We start from the raw sequence: 17,979 nt of genomic DNA, 5'->3' as shown, positions 1-17,979 counted from the left end.
TATTCCTGTTTGTTGTCGTCTGGTGTATACTCACGCGACTCATAGGAAGTTGCTCAGTATACTTCACTCACGTGAATTTTAATACCGAAAACACCGATTACGTCATTACGCTGTGCCGAGCAGTACATCGTTACAAATCAAACAGAAGAGAAAAATATATATGATGATGAGTGTCTTAGGTAAAAAAAACCAATCACTTTGAAATTAAATCCCAATCAATTATCGTAGCTGCTGTTGTATGTCATTACAGTCTTGAAAGGCTAGTACATAAATGTACTCTGTAGTTACCGCTAGACAAAAAAGGGGGAGGGGGTCACCGGCAAACTGTCAATTGTACCCGGGCGGATGTACAATGCTGTATTTAAAAGAAAATACGGTAATAATAAAAATGATTTACAGCCTTTTCTGTCTGCCTCTGATGTGTATACATGCAGTAGTTAAAAAATATATATCCTTTGTATGGTGGGGGGAGGGGAGACTGTGGTCAATGGAATAAACAAAAACAAACAAGTGACAGATAATTTTTCTCTTCACCAAAGGTAAAGTAACATAAAATAATGTACACATCTTTATTATATCTTGCTAATTTGGGATAGAACAAATCAAATGAAATGTATATTGTATGACATCAAAAATACATGAAATATTTTTTTACTGGTTTTTCAAATTTTTAAAATTGACACTTTTTCTTGAGTCCTCTTCACCAATATCAATATGTACAAGATGATTTCTTTGTGCTAAATTTTATACTGAATAAAATTAGTTAGTAAGTTACAATAAAGTTTTATTTTAGATGACCAAGAAGAAAACATGGTGTATCATACTAATAATGATGAGGATGACAGTGATGATGATGATGACATTTTCCTATGTGTTACAGACAACAACAGTGATGGAATATCAGCAGATGTAGAAGATGAAGATGAGGAAAATGTTGAAGAAGTGAACATAGGTTTGAACAATTCAACTTTCCTTTATTTGCATGTGATATTCATTTTCATATTCAATAGTTGAGCATCTATATAGAAAACATGTATTTTGCAAAAAAACATTTTCTAGCATGATAAAATAGTATGATAATAAAGGGAGTTCGCTTCTCATTTTCAAAATAATTAACTTTTCAAAACACTAGTTTATATTGATAGGGGATAAAAAAAGGAATCCAAAGAGCAAAAAAATAATATAGGTCACCGTGCTTGTTTTCGAGATATTAGTCATTGAAATTTTGGCAGGAAACTATTCTCTCTTGACTTTTCATAGCTTTATCATTGACAAGTTTAAGTTCTAAAAAACTATTAAAAAATAATTAAAATTTTATAAGACTTTTACAGATGGCTTATCATTATACATGTTAAAGATTTACAAAAAGAAAAATGGGGGTCACCGGGTAAATTTTTTCAAGACATTCAATTAGATAAAACCAGAGGATTCCGTAAATCTGACAAAAAATCCAAAACATGACAAGCCAGCTTCCTTAAAGAATGACTGTAATATTTTTTCTGTCTATGAAGAAATAACATAAAAAATGTGGTGCACACTGAATAACCTGCATAGGGGGTTATTTTAAAGTGTGCACCACTTTTTTATGTTATTTTGAATAGACAGAAAAAATATTACAGTCATTTCTTATAATTTAATTTTAAATTTCATTTGAAACCTGAGTAAACCATGAAAAAACATTGATGTCATCAATGTCACATGACAAAATTATGTCTATGAGGTGATAAACAAAACGTCAGCAATCAGAAGAAGCGTTACATACAAAATTAAATTATTATAGGATATTCCATATTGGCATTAATTAAGTAGGTTTGTATTGTGACTTGGATGGAGAGTTGTCTTATTGGCACTCATACCAAATTTTCTATATGATTTGGATTTGCATAACGTGACATGTTTTTATACGACTGCTAAAAACAATTACGTTCATATATTGGTATCATGTTGTCGTTGTAGTCGTTGGCATCGTTCAAGACACTTAGTTTCAAAACAATAACTTTAGTTTAAGTGAATGGATCTCTATGAAATTTAATCACAAGGTTTCAAACCACAAAAGGAAGGCTGGGATTGATTTGGTGAGTTATGGTCCCTACAGTTTAGGAACAAGGGGTCCAAAAGGGGTCAAAATGAGTATTTTTCTAGTTTCCAGGCAATAACTTATGTGTAAGTGTATTGACTTTTCTGAAATTGTACCACAAGGTTCCATACCAGAAAAGGAAGGTTGGGATTGATTTTGAAGGTTATGGCCAAAACTGTTTCTGAAATAGGGGCCAAAAACAATACTTTTCTAATACTTTGTATAAATTGCTTATTTCTTGACCAATTTCACTGGGGTTTTTGAAATCTTGGAGTGGCAAAATCTAATAGTGTATTAAGTTTTTGGAATTTGGTCCCTGTTTTTAAATTTGTCAACATGAGGTCCAAAGGGTCCAAAATTAAACATTGTTTGATTTCATCAAAAAAAGAATTAATGAGGTTCTTTGATATGCAGAATTTAACTGTGTATTCAGATTTTTAATTTTTAATCCAGTTTTCAAATTGGTCTACATTAAGGCCCATAAGGTCCCAAATTAAACTTAGTTTGATCTTAACAAAAATTGAATTCTTGGGGTTCATTGATATGCTGAATCTAAACATGTATTTAGATTTTTGATTATGGGCCCAGTTTTCAAGTTTGTCCAAATTGGGGTCCAAAATTAAACATTGTTTGATTTCAACAAAACTTGAATATATATGTGGTTCTTTGATATGCTAAATGATAAATCTAACCATGTATTTCAGCAAATCAAATTATTAGGGTTCTTTGATATGCCGAATCTAACTTTGTTTTTAGATTTTAAATTTTTGGTCCTGTTTTCAAATTGGTCTATATTGAGGTCAAAAGGGTCCAAAATTAAACTTTGTTTGATTCCATAAAAAATTGAATTCTTGGGATTCTTTGATATGCTGAATCAATCCATGTATTTAGATTTTGGATATTGGACCATAATAGGTAAATTTAAATTTTTTAAGTTCATTAGACCACACTTATTCTGTGTCAAATACTTAATCACAATCCAAATTCAGTGATGTATCAAGCTTAAATGTTGTGTCTATACTGGCCCCAATTATTCAGTGTTTAACCTCTGCAGTTGTATCGAGCTGATCATGCCGGAGCATTTATTACATCTTAAAATAACATGTATATTTTGTTAAAGAGCAGAGGTAAAAAAAACATTTGATAAATAAGTGTCATTAAAACATTTCTATCAAAATATGGAATAAAGCAATTACTGTCTTTTGTATCGGTCAATTAAACTAGATTACTTCATAAAAAAACAGAAAATGTATGTAATTTGGCCCTGAAATTGCCAAAAAAAAAATTCAACTATTTTAAATATACAGATTTCAATTTATTCTGTTATATATAATGCATTGGTTATTTTCCAGCCAGAAGAAAACGAGGTCGCCCTAAAGGCAGTTATAGTAGGAAGAGGCTGTTAAGTTTAAGTGGGTCAGATGAAGATATTCCCCTATCCAGACTGAAGAAAAAAAAGGGTATTTATACTTTTCAAAAATGCCACGCTTGGAGGGGACATAGTAATACTGAGCATCTGTCTGTCTGTCAGTTCATCTGTGTGTCCATCCTTCTGGTCTTGTTAGCACTCTCACATGTACAAATCTTACTTGTCAAACTTGAAGTGGTTGTTAATAGACTTTTTAAAAAATAGTTTATATGCCTGATCAACTTTTTATTAAAAGAGTTATGCACTTAGAAAATGTTAATTATATGGCGAATGGCCTTGTTAGCGATCTCACATGTACAATTCTACAAAGAGTTTATAAAACTTCATATCATATTTTAAATTTATTTGAGTTATGCGCTTTCACTGTACAATGTATTAACTTTAACATGATGAAAGGAGTAGGTCCGGTAAGAGCCGATTTTGGCCTCAAATTTCAGGTTCATCTGACGAAAGATTTTGGGACACTTTTTAAACACTTTAGTGTCTATTTCAGTTGATTGAATTAGTTTATGTGAAAGATTTTAACTGATTCAGTCATAAAAAACACTCCGATGTAAGCTTAAATATGAAAAATCTATCGAATATACCAAAAAATGTCACTTTTTAGATGGTTTTTGTCAAAAAATGAAAGTGGTCGCATCCGTGTTCATCCTCAACCATTACATATATGTTATGTATTATCCTCAAATACAACTTATATTTCAATGTTAAGTATGAACACAAATGCCGCCACTTTCATTTCAAACAGAAACTGTCTAAAATTTAACTGAAATGCTAAAATTGTGATGATTTCAGTTAATGATGCTGGTACCCAATATATGTGCAAATGTTTGCACCTGTCCTAAGTCAGGAATCTGATGTACAGTAGTTGTCGTTTGTTTATGTAATTTATATGTGTTTCTCGTTTCTCGGTTTTTTGTATAGATTAGACCGTTGGTTTTCCCGTTTGAATGGTTTTACACTAGTAATTTTGGGGCCCTTTATAGGTTCTTGTTCGGTGTGAGCCAAGGCTCCGTGTTGAAGGCCGTACATTGACCTATAATGGTTTACTTTTATAAATTGTTATTTGGATGGAGAGTTGTCTCATTGGCACTCATACCACATCTTCCTATATCTATTGTATTGTCAAAAACTGCCCATATTTATGTAGTAGAAGCATGCTACTTTCCAATAAATAACTAGAAGTTAACAAGTTAACAATATTGTAAAACTGCTATATTTTAGGGCCAAAAAGGGGTCTTACTGGACCTACTCCTTTATGCAATGTAGAAGACATTGGAACTCTGTTCTTTTATTTTTAATAGCACCAACCTAATGAAAGTTTTGGGGATTTTTTAGTAATAATGAATAGTTGGTAAAATATTTCTTTTGATTAAACTTTCAAGTCATTCAATTAATCAAAACAACATCCTGTTATCAATATCTGATATTGATTTTTTTTCTATATTTTGTAATTTCAGTACAACATAAAGTAGATATAAACTCAATTGCTGCTATTTTCTGCTGTGTAAGTTTATGCCTTACATCAGTACCAACTGAAGCCATCAACACTCTCAGGGACCACCTAGCAGGGATGTCAAAACATGACTTGAGCCAGTGGGTGCTAAATTGGTTATGGACACATCCAAGGTAAAAATCAATTAAAAACATCATATAAGCAGGTATGACACAGAAACTGAACATTATATATGGATAATTCTTATATAATGCTCTATGTTCATTTAAACATAGCAATGTTCTTTATTTGTCAACATTTTACAACTGCCTATAATGCTTGGCATAAAAATGAGGAATAATATAGGGGCTACCACCAATGTTTTGTATGTCAGATTGTCAATGAGACAACTCTCCATCGGCATCGATGAATAGCACAGGAGTCACTTTAATAAAAAACTTATGACTAAGATTGATCGTATGTATACTGGATTGTACATTAATTACCATCAACTTTAGTAGTAAGATTTTTTGTGAAATGGACCCCTGTTAGACACCCAAAATAATATTTTACCAGCAAGCAGATACATAAACCAGGAAAAGCATATCACTGGCATAAATTCCAATAGACAAAAAAATTACAGGATGATTTAATAGTGAAAATGAGGTGAATGATGTCAGATATGTTTATCATACAGTCAATTTCACATAAATTATTATAGTTTTTTATATTCTTTTTCAGAGGTAATGGTGAATTCTGTTTTTTGGTTGGGGAATGGTCAGTTTGTGTTACTGCATTTTTGACGGTAATTGGAATGCCACTGTCTACTTATTACACAATAAGAAAAAGATACAAGCGTAAGTTTATAAGATTAACATTAATCGTATTAATAAATAACTAATAAGGACACATATTTTTCAATAGTTAAGTTCTCCAAAAAGAAGAGCCTGTTTAATAAGAATAAATATTGATAAAACGATTGAAATAATTCTGTAAAAACAGATTGCAAAAACAATACATACATAATGAATTATACAAAAAAATTGAAGTTTTATAAAATAGATCAAAATACACCTACACAGGGCTGTTTATATGGGTAATTCGCTTGACTCCTTTGAAGGTCTCTGTTTCAACTGAAAGATAGTAGTTCATAATAATATAATTGTTGTGCAAATTGAATTGGTATGATTTAAAGTAATTGAATACCTTATCATGTAAAATTAAGTATTTAATATGCAAAAGGTGTTAATCAGAGCTGACTTTATGAGGTTGTCAAGGTTGTTAACCCCCCCCCCCCCCCCCCCCCCCCCCCCCCCCCCTTCCCCCCACCTAGTAGAAGTATACTTTTCATGTAACAGTCTTCAAAATGAGCAAAACCCATATCTTTATATTATAAGCTATAATTAACATGAGTTAGACGAACTGAAATGACAAAATATTATACTGTTTCTCAAATTTATGTTTACATAGTTGGTGAAAAGGTTATTGGGCGGCAAGGCAAAAGAAAAGATCAGCAGATGTCGGCAACTCAGACAGCAACCATCTGGCTGCATGATTATGCAAATAAATTTGCAGAGAAGCAACCCGACAAGACCAAACTGCACCTGCCTCCTTGTCTAACAAAAGCATCTCTGTATGAAATGTACAAGGATGATATGGAGGAACATGCAGAGCAGACAATATCCCTTTCCCATTTCTACTGGATGTGGAGAAATTGTGTTAGCTATGTTAGCATTCCTGCAGTAAGAAACTTTAATTCAAAATTAGGCAATATGCTTGTAATAAAAGATAAAATAGTGTATTGAAAAAAATGAAGCATCATTATACAAAATATATAGTATAGTTAACTAATAAGTTTTTAAAAAGACTTCATGTTTCAATATATATTGAAGTTGAGAAATCAGTTAGAAAATGCATTTATTTCTACCAATTTAACTCCACATGTTAATTTTATTCAATATTTTTTATTAGTACGGTATGTAAATTTTGAACCTATATTTTTGGCAAAAAACATTTCCAATCTCAAATTTTGTCATTTTATATTATGATTATGAAGGAGAAGCGCTCAAAAGAAAAATTGATCTTGGAGAGATAACTCTTATAATAAAAAAGAGTTTGTTTAGGAAGGGTGAGACTATCAGAATCAAAGTAACAGTTCGACATCATATGTCAAATATCTAAGTGTCATGTTGCGAAACAAAATCCACACGCAAGATTAAAAGATGAAAAAATTTAATAATCAGTCTTAATCGTAAGAATATCAAAAGGTCTTCTTTTTTTGAATACCTAAAATGCAGAAGCCAACAACAATAATACGTACACTTAAAAAAAATTTAACAATTTAGCTATATAAGTGGTCAACTCGGGAGAAACCAATGTTCTTAATATATTTTTACAGAACTCAAGGCTATCAAAATGCAACATATGCACACAGATAAAAACCAAGATGGTTGAAACTAAGGACCAAAATGCCAGAATGGAATTAAAAAGAACCAGAGAACAGCATTTATTAAAGCAAAGGTAAGAAATTGTTTTAAATGCCAAATTATGGTATTTATGGAATAACTATACTGTAGTTGAAAATTTGCATCTGTCAATTGTCGATTTGACAGTTGCAAATGCACTTTTACTGTTGACGCATAGCGAGACTGTAAATAAGTAAAATGGAAATTTGCAACCGTCAAACCAAAATTGACGGTGGCTACTCTTCAACTACAGTACTGTTATTCTGATTCTATAATGCATTACAAAAAGAAATAATACATTAGAGCTTGATAAAATGTATAAATTTGTCAAATAAAAAAAATCTGCGAAACTTCATGAATAATTTTGGCGCAAAGATGTCATGACTAAATGTGAAAACTTACATTACTGCTACGTTTCAAATTTGGATAAAATCACATTAAAATGGCGAAAATCGAGGTAGGTGTTGTTTTATTTTTGATAATATTGTAGTAATCGAACATTTGTTGATCCAATCAATTTAAAATTGTGGTTCCCTCCTTAGTTACGCCTGGTCAACTGTGGATTTGATGGTAACCTTTAACCAATGAAAAAAATTGTTACATAAAAATTGCATTAGAATATTTTTCAAGGAGTTTTATTAATAATTTCAAGTATTTCAAACTTGATGCTTTCTTATATCAAGTAATCAGATACTATTAATTAAAAGATGGCGGTTGCAATTTTAAGGATATCAAATTGTAGAAACAGCATGATTACAATTTTATATACAAAACACTTATGAAATACAGCAGCAAGCGACATCCAGTTAATTTGTCAGCAACCATTTAACTTCAAGGGGGATTATGATTTTTTGTCTTATTCAGATTTTTTAGTTTTTAAGCTACCAATCAACTTATTCTTTTCAAAATTTAACACTAAAAGGTATGGGGAAATCTGGATTCAAAATTCCTTTTCCCCCTCTTTGAATTTAAATTTTCGTTCCATTACAGGTCCTGACTGAGGACAGAAATAAATTTCTTTTTATGCCCCACCTAGGATAGTAGAGGGGTATTATGTTTTCTGGTCTGTGCGTCCGTTCGTTCGTCCGTCTGTCCCGCTTCAGGTTAGTTTTTGGTCGAGGTAGTTTTTAATGAGGTTGAAGTCCAATCGACTTGAAACTTAGTACACATGTTCCCTATGATATGATCTTTCTTTTCTAATGCCAAATTACAGTTTTTACCCCAATTTCACGGTCCAGTGAACATAGAAAATTATAGTGCGTGTGGGGCATCAGTGTACTGGGGACACATTCTTGTTTTGAAATATTTTTTAGAGTATAGCAGTGAGGATTACTTCTGTTTAATCTATTTTCATTTTAACTTTTACCAATTTGAGTTTGTAAGTGCAAATGTTCATGATTTATGCAAGACACACTTAGATAGATATAATGATGTTATCAATTTTTTTTATTAGCCTTGAAAGGAGGAAATACTACAAACATGCCCATAAACCCAGACAACACCCAGACAAATATATGTCAATGATTATAGATGGCATGGACCAATCAAAGACTGAGATACCTCATTTTTTATACCTGTCTTCCCTTACCGCAGGAATGTGGAAATTGAGAACTCATTTGGTCGGAGCACTGGTGCATGGCGTAGGATTATATGGATTTTTTGATTGGTACCAGTATGCACACTCCTCCAATTTGACAATCCATGTAATTCTAAGTATTCTCCTAATGACTAAAGACAGTCTTCCTGATGTTCTTTACCTTCAAATGGACAACTGTGCCAGGGAAAATAAAAACAGGTATGGTGATACTGTATGTATTTAAAATAAGTAAAAGAACATTCACACTTGGATGCAACAATCAATTTTTGTTCTCATGTGTGATGCAGAAAATGTCATACAACCATTAAATGCTTAACTCCTTAAAACATGACAGACACAAACTGAACATCATACAATAATTCATGACTGCTTGAAACAAATTGAATTTTAGTAATTGTAACTAACCATTGGTAAACCTTGGTAACTTTTATTTAAAGGTGAAATTAATGAAGATGATTTAAAAATATTTTATAGATATCAATAGAAATAGGACTTGTTCATATCAAGATATTAAATCTTGAAAAAATATTAACTGTTAAACACAATTTAAATAGTATATGATTATTTGTAAATCATAACTTTTTGTGTTCTAGATTTGTATTTGGATTTCTCAGCCTCTTGGTTGAACTGAAAGTGTTCAAGAAAATCAAGGTTTCATTTTTGATGGTTGGCCACACTCACGAAGACATCGATCAGGTTTTTTCAAGGTAAATATAATTCCCTCTATTAAGATATTGACAAAATCTTTGCATTTAGTTCATTATGTCATGGGTTCAATCAGCTTTTTATACGACCGCAAAAAAATTTTGTGGTCGTATATTGGTATGACGTTGGCGTCGTCGTCGTCCGAAGACACATTGGTTTTCGCACTCTAACTTTAGTTTAAGTGAATGGATCTTTTTGAAATTTGACCATAAGGTTAAATACCACAAAAGGAAGGTTGGGATTGATTTTGGGGGTTATTGTACCAACAGTTAAGGAATTAGGGGCCAAAAAGGGGCCAAAAATAAGCATTTTCTAGTTTCCAGACAATAACTGTGGAACGGTGTATGGATCTCTCTGAAATTATACTACAAGTTTCCATACCACAAAGGGATGGTTAGGATTTGCTTTGGGGGGTTATGGTTCAAACCGTGTAGGAATTAGGGGCAAAAAAGGGGGAAAAACAAGGTTGTCCTGGTTAATGGACAAATACTTTAGTACAAAACAAAATTTAAAGCAGTGTAAGGGAGATAAATCAAATACATCATTGAAATTATCTCCCTTACACTGCTTTTAAATTATGTATAAAGTAATGGTTAATGAACAATAAAGATAATTTAAAACAGTGTAAGGGAGGTAATCCAAATACAACGTTTTGGTTACTTCCCTTACACTGCTTTTAAATTATGTTTAAAGAAATGCATATTTATAAAGGAAGACCAGTAAAAATATCTGCAAATGTTGCATCTTTTTTTTTTTACAAAAAAATCCATATGAAAGATTTGACACTATATTTTTAATTCTATTATAAAATAGATTAAGTTAGCACTATGGTAAATTTAAATGGGTAATTATGGTTGCCAACTCCATTGGAAATTTGAATTGAGATTATGACCATATCTTGAGGGAAAGAATTTTTTGGGGGGAAAAAGGGGGGGGGGGGGGATAAAAAGAAATTGTGGGGGGTCAATTTTTTCGCATTTCAGATTTCAGAAATTAAAAAGAATTATTCTTCAAATATTATTTTTTTTTCAAATTTCAAATATTGAAAAATTTCAGGAAGTAATCTTTAATTGCCCAGTATGGCGCATTAGATTTGTAAAATCTTTGATCACATTTATTTATTTGTTATGCCGAATCTAACAGTGTATTTAGATTTTTAATTTTGGGTCCAGTTTTCAAATTGGTCTACATTAAGGTCCAAAGGGTCCAAAATTAAACTTTGTTTGATTTTAGCAAAAATTGAATATATGAGGTTCTTTGATATGCTGAATCTAAACATGTATTTAGATTTTTGATTTTTGGCCCAGTTTTCAAGTTGGTCCAAATTGGGGTCCAAAATTAAACTTTGTTTGATTTCAACAAAAATTGAATATATGGGGTTCTTTGATATGCTGAATCTAACCATGTATTTAGATTTTTTATTTGTGGACCCCGTTATCAAATTGGTTCATATTGAGGTCAAAAGGGTCCAAAATTAAACTTTGTTTGATTTCATCTAAAATTGAATTATTGGGGTTCTTCGATATTCCAAATCTAACCGTGTATTTAGATTTTTAATTTTGGGTCCTGTTTTTTAAATTGGTCTGCATTAAGGTCCAAAGGGTCCAAAATTAAACTTAGTTTGATTTTAACAAAAATTGAATTCTTGGGGTTCTTTGATATGCTGAATCTAAACATGTGTTTAGATTTTTGATTATGGGCCCAGTTTTCAAGTTTGTCCAAGATAGGGTCCAGTATTTAAACTTTGTTTGATTTCAACAAAAATTGAATATATGGGGTTCTTTGATATGCTGAATCTAAACATGTATTTAGATTTTTGATTATGGGCCAAGTTTTTAAGTTGGTCCAAATTGGGGTCCAAAATTAAACTTTGTTTGATTTCATCAAAAATTTAATTATTGGGGTTCTTTGATATGCCAAATCTAACCGTGTTTTAGATTTTTAATTTGGGTCCCGTTTTTTAAATTGGTCTTCATTGAGGTCCAAAGGGTCCAAAATTAAACTTAGTTTGATTTTAACAAAAATTGAATTTTTGGGGTTCTTTGATATGCTGAATCTAAACATGTGTTTAGATTTTTGATAATGGGCCCAGTTTTCAAGTTGGTCCAAGTTGGGGTCCAAAATTAAACTTTTTTTGATTTCAACAAAAATTGAATATATGGGGTTTTTTGATATGCTGAATCTAACCATGAATTTAGATTTTTTATTTGTGGGCCCCGCTATCAAATTGGTTCATATTGAGGTCAAAAGGGTCCAAAATTAAACTTTGTTTGATTTCATCAAAAATTGAATTATTGGGGTTCTTTGATATTCCAAATCTAACCGTGTATTTAGATTTTTAATTTTAAGTCCCGTTTTTTAAATTGGTCTACATTAAGGTCCAAAGGGTCCCAAATTAAACTTAGTTTGATTTTAGCAAAAATTGAACTCTTGGGGTTCTTTGATATGCTGAATCTAAACGTGTTTAGATTTTTGATTTTTAGGCCCAGTTTTCAAGTTTGTCCAAGTTGGGGTCCAAAATTAAACTTTGTTTGATTTTAACAAAAATTGAACATATGGGGTTCTTTGATATGATGAATCTAACCATGTATTTTGATTTTGGACATTGGACCATAATAGGTAAATTAAAAAAATTCAAGTTCTTAGACCACATTCTTTATGTGTCAGAAACCTATGCTGTGTCAAATATTTAATAACAATTCAAATTCAGAGCTGTATCAAGCTTGAATGTTGTGTCCATACTTGCCCCAACTGTTCAGGGTTCGACCTCTGCGGTCGTATCAAGCTGCGCCCCAGCGAAGCATTTTATTACTCAATATTAAGGTATTAGAACAGTAACTCCTTGGATAATGCTTTTTATTGCATACTAAAAAAAAAATTGAAATGCAACTGCCTATTGTCGAGCCTGCAACTTTTGTCGCAGAAAGCTCGACATATGGAAAGAGATTTTGCTGCGGCTATGACACTAGCTAACTTCTTAAAATCTTTAAATTTTAGAAGGTGGAAGACCTGGATGCTTCATACTTTGTATATAGATGCCTCATATGCATGTTACAAAGTTTTCGTCAGTCACATGTCCAATGTCCTTGATCTCATTTTCATAGTTAAGTCACTATTTGAAAAAAAAGTAAAGTTTTTTTTGTAATGTTAAATTCTCTCTTATAATAAGTAATAGGATAACTATATGTGGTATGTGCATACCTTGCAAGATCCTCATGCCGGTCAAATAGATCTCACTTGACCTCGACCTCATTTCATGAATCAATGAACAAGGTTAAGTTTTGGTGGTCAAGTCCATATCTCAGTTATTATAAGCAGTAGGTCTAGTATATTCAGTGCATGGAAGGACTGTAAGGTGTCATCTGACCTTGACCTCATTTTGATGGTTCAGTGGTTACAGTTAAGTTTTTGTGTTATGGTCTGTTTTTCTTATACTGTATGCAATAGGTCTACTATATTTGGTGTATGGAAATAATTTATGATCTATATGTCAGTCGCACAGGCTTTATTTGACCTTGACCTCATTTTCACGGTCCATTGCTCAGTGTTAAGTTTTTGTTTTTTGGTCTGTTTTCTTAAACTATAAGCAATAGGTCAACTATATTTGTTGTATGGAAGAATTGTTAGCTGTACATGCCTGCCTGGCATGTTTCATCTGACATTGTCTTCATTTTCATGGTTCATTGGTCTATGTTTAGTTTTCTTGGTTAAGTCTATGTGACAGTTGTAGCTTTATATTTAGGACTATCAACATAATATCAATGATTAGTAACTAGAGGCTCTCAAGAGCCTGTGTCGCTCACCTGATTCTACTTTGGTTTTGGAAATCATGTAAAAATAGATTAAAATCATAACAGATACCCTAATAATGAGTGAGGCCAAATTTGGTTTAATATTGGTCCTGTAATTTAATAAAAAATCCTGGTGGCCATCTTGAACAGTAAATCAGCAACAAAGTAGCAACACTTAATCAGCACCTCATAAGAAACATTTATGCCATGTTTTGGTTTCATTCCATTCAGTGCACCTCTAGAAGAAGCATTTGTATGTATTTCCCATAGGGTCTTATGTTAAAGGAAGTCCCCCTATTGGCGGCCATCATGGATGAAGGATCAGCTTCAAAGTAACAACACTTGGTCAGCACCTCGAAAGGAACATGCATGACATGTTTGGTTTCATTCCATTCAATGGTTCTCTAAAAGAAAACATTTGTACGTATTTCTCATAGGGTCCTATGTTAAACTAAGTCCTCCGCTGGCGGCCATCTTAGATTATGGATCGGCTTCATAGTAACAACACTTGGTCAGCACCTCATAAGAAACATTCATGCCATGTTTGGTTTCATTCCATTCAGTGGTTCTCTAAAAGAAAACATTTGTATGTATTTCCCATAGGATCCTATGTTAAACTAAGTCCCCCGCTGGCTGCCATCTTGGTTGATGGATCGGCTTCAAAGTAACAACACTTGGTCAGCACCTCATAAGGAACATTCTTGCCATGTTTGGTTTCATTCCATTCAGTGGTTCTCTAAAAGAAGACGTTTGTATGTATTTCCCATAGGGTCCCATGTTAAACTAAGTCCCCCGCTGGCGGCCATCTTGGATTATGGATCGGCTTCAAAGTAACAACACTCGGTCAGCACCTCATAAGGAACATTCTTGCCATGTTAGGTTTCATTCCATTCAGTGGTTCTCTAAAAGAAGACATTTGTATGTATTTCTCATAGGGTCCTATGTTAAACTAAGTCCCTCACTGGCGGCCATTTTGGATGATGGAACGGCTACAAAGTAACAACACTTGGTCAGCACCTTGTAAGGAACATTCATGCTATGTTTTGTTTCATTCCATTCAGTGGTTCTCTAAAAGAAGTCATTTGTATGCATTTCCCATAGGGTCCTATGTTAAACTAAGTCCCCCGCTGGCGGCCATCTTGGATGATGGATCGGCTACAAAGTAACAACACTTGGTCAGCACCTCCTAATGAACATTCATGCTATGTTTTGTTTCATTCCATTCAGTGGTTCTCTAAAAGAAGTCATTTGTATGCCTTTCCCATAGGGTCCTATGTTAAACTATGTCCCTCGCTGGCGGCCATTTTGGATGATGGAACGGCTACAAAGTAACAACACTTGGTCAGCACCTTGTAAGGAACATTCATGCTATGTTTTGTTTCATTCCATTCAGTGGTTCTCTAAAAGAAGTCATTTGTATGCATTTCCCATAGGGTCCTATGTTAAACTAAGTCCCCCGCTGGCGGCCATCTTGGATGATGGATCAACTACAAAGTAACAACACTTGGTCAGCACCTCCTAATGAACATTCATGCTATGTTTTGTTTCATTCCATTCAGTGGTTCTCTAAAAGAAGACATTTGTATGCATTTCCCATAGGGTCCTATGTTAAACTAAGTCCCCCGCTGGCTGCCATCTTGGATTATGGATCGGCTTCAAAGTAACAACACTCGGTCAGCACCTCATAAGAAACATTCATGCCATGTTTGGTTTCATTCCATTCAGTGGTTCTCTAAAAGAAGTCATTTGTATGCATTTCCCATAGGGTCCTTTGTTAAACTAAGTCCCCCGCTGGCGGCCATCTTGGATGATGGATCGGCTACAAAGTAACAACACTTGGTCAGCACCTCATAAGGAACATTCATGCCATGTTTGGTTTCATTCCATTCAGTGGTTCTCTAGAAGAAGTTCAAAATGTAAAAAGTTTACGCCGACGACGGACGACGACGGACGACGCCGGACGACGCCGGACGACGGACGACGGACGCCAAGTGATGAGAAAAGCTCACTTGGCCCTTCGGGCCAGGTGAGCTAAAAAAGGTGAGACAGTTCAGCGTTTGCACTCTTGTGTTAACTTTGGATGAGTTAATTCTTTCATGTAATTATACAATTAAATGGAATTCATCATTTTATAATACAACAGCTTTCTTACAATACCGATCTTCATTTATTTCATACATACCAGTATTGAATAGTTTTATGTTCTTTATAATTTTAACGAACATTTTTTTCAGATTTTCAGTATGGTTGAACAAACATGCAGCTTTTACACTACCAAGACTAATGCATGCGTTTGAAAACTGCTTCCAACCAAAACCCCACGCCATCGAAACCAATGATGTTTATGACGTTACAAATTGGATTAAGGTACAGAAGTCATTGTGACAGTTTGCTACTCAAAAACAAAATTAATGGATCAGACCCTCAATTAAAATCCAACTTCATTCAAGCATATCATATTTAATTTGTAAACTGGATCGCATACTCACAAACTTAAGATGAAAGTCCTTTTGACTTTTATTCAGTTTGTGAGTTAACCGACTTAGTTTACACATCAGTAACCTACAGAAAAAAATAGTTTAAATCTATGAGATCTTCTTATATAAAATGCATGTTTTATCTTATCACAATTATCATAATTATATCAGTATAATATATATACACATTGTACGTGTGTATGGATTCAGTCGTATTATTACCAAGCTTAAGTCAATTAAAATAATAACTACATGTATATGTAATGGACATATCATTGTGTCCTGGGACTCAAAGGGTTAAGCCGTCTTGCAAAAGCAATACAAAAATTTAGGCAACCATGGGGCATAGCAAGACACACAATGAATAATGATGTCAGTGTAGTTCTTTTTAAAAGGACTTGCTACAATTCCCTTTCTTTCTTTTATTTATTTATATCTTATAATTTGTTTGTTTACATACTGAGAAGTGCCATGATACTTATTGCCCTTTGAGAAAGGCCTTCTTCAGCAGTTGTCAATATACATGTTATTGCACACACTTAGTTATAACTGGAATTATGTCAGACCACTAAAGATAAAATTGAAAAAAAAAATAGGAAGGGACATGTAGCAAGTCTGTCCTAGTCATATAACTTAGGAAGCAATGAAAGGAGATATATAGTCAATACTGCCAACATACTTACCTTGTAAAATAGCCTATTATTGATAATTATTAACCAACTTACTACATTATGTATAGAAATGCCCATGTTTTATAAAAGGAAAATTTCGACAACTGGTCATTATGAAAGGAGAATTAGCTACAGCCATGCATTACGAAATCACAGCCATGCATTATAAACAGACGAATGGAACATCGATTGAATCAAAATGTCGGTTAAATAAGTGGCAACTTTTTTTTTTAACTTAATATCTTAAAAAAGAAGTTTAAATGATGTTCAGTGTTTTGTAACGACTTGTAACGGAATTCTGTGATTTTGTAATGCACAAGTCTCAGGTCCAATACAGCTAACCTCGAATCTATAACAGGGCCAATACAGAAACAGCCAGTTAATAACACTATAATATTTAACACTTTTTTCTTCTATTTCAGGATTTTATCAATCCAATCAGTGGCCATTCCCAACCACACACTTTTAAATTTGTCCTTGGAGATGATGGAAAATCAAAATTCTTGTACAAGAAATGGGCAAATGATAAAGTAAGTGATGTATGACTGTATTAAGGTTTTCCCATGATATGAATGGAAAAGGGGAATATGTCAAAGATACAACCACTGGACCATAATGTATAAAACAACTCAAGGCCACCAATGGGTCTTCAACATGAAGAAATCTCTTACCCATAGGAGGTCTTGAACAGGTCCTAAAATCCTAATGAATACTAGATCAAGAAAAATTGTCCATAATATGACCAGTATAAAGCTATGGCATATAAGTACTTTATTGGATTCTTAAATTAAACAGAATCTCCATTATTCTAGTAAGTAATGCAATTGTATAATGTTGGCTGCATCTGATAACTTGCTTCTTCAAATTGAAACAATCAGTGGCGGATCCAGAAATTTTCATAAGTGGGGGCCCGCTGACTGCCTAAGAGGGGGCCAGCTTCGGTCATGCTTCAGTGATTCCCTATATAATCAACCAATTTTTTTCCAGGAAAGGGGCCCCCCTCTAACTTGCCTCTGATAATGAATAAGTAAAAGAAAACAACAGTGCAAAGATCTTATATGCTGTTTCTTTCCAAATCATAAACATTTCTTTAAAATAAATTTTGGTATAAACAGAAAAAAAAAATTGAATTTGAAGCGGATAATGTACAATTACACAAACATGTTTTCATTATTTATGTTATAAATAAAACTCATGGAAACATTTTGTCTTAGCAAAGAGTTTTTACAGTCAGTAGCTTTTTTCAAATAATAATATAATTGATGCAATTTGACAGTGATATACCACACTTGCAAGTATAAGAATTTTTTAATTTAAATTTTGCAATTGTTT

The 17,979-nt window shown here is 33.0% G+C and overlaps 2 protein-coding genes across 2 annotated transcripts in view; one reads left to right on the top strand and one right to left on the bottom strand.

The window, feature by feature from the left end:
- The window catches only part of LOC127708176 (uncharacterized), a 97,021-nt gene that overhangs the window by 26,548 nt on the left and 52,494 nt on the right, over window positions 1-17,979 (bottom strand). The window lies entirely within an intron of this gene.
- The window catches only part of LOC127708170 (uncharacterized), a 31,993-nt gene that overhangs the window by 6,385 nt on the left and 7,629 nt on the right, over window positions 1-17,979 (top strand). Inside the window, exons 2-11 of the mRNA XM_052213013.1 lie at window positions 794-952; window positions 3,430-3,537; window positions 4,967-5,135; window positions 5,683-5,798; window positions 6,412-6,683; window positions 7,340-7,461; window positions 8,860-9,201; window positions 9,597-9,710; window positions 15,734-15,866; window positions 17,070-17,177. Of these exons, the coding sequence (XP_052068973.1) occupies window positions 811-952; window positions 3,430-3,537; window positions 4,967-5,135; window positions 5,683-5,798; window positions 6,412-6,683; window positions 7,340-7,461; window positions 8,860-9,201; window positions 9,597-9,710; window positions 15,734-15,866; window positions 17,070-17,177 (1,626 nt within the window). The 5' untranslated portion in view covers window positions 794-810. The remainder of the gene's footprint in view (window positions 1-793; window positions 953-3,429; window positions 3,538-4,966; window positions 5,136-5,682; window positions 5,799-6,411; window positions 6,684-7,339; window positions 7,462-8,859; window positions 9,202-9,596; window positions 9,711-15,733; window positions 15,867-17,069; window positions 17,178-17,979) is intronic.

This window comes from Mytilus californianus, unplaced genomic scaffold (genome assembly GCF_021869535.1).
Source record: "Mytilus californianus isolate M0D057914Y unplaced genomic scaffold, xbMytCali1.0.p SCAF_7, whole genome shotgun sequence".
NCBI classification, from domain to species: Eukaryota; Metazoa; Mollusca; class Bivalvia; order Mytilida; family Mytilidae; genus Mytilus; species Mytilus californianus.
Note: the sequence above shows the minus strand (reverse complement) of the source record. Positions and strands in the feature narration are given on the sequence as shown.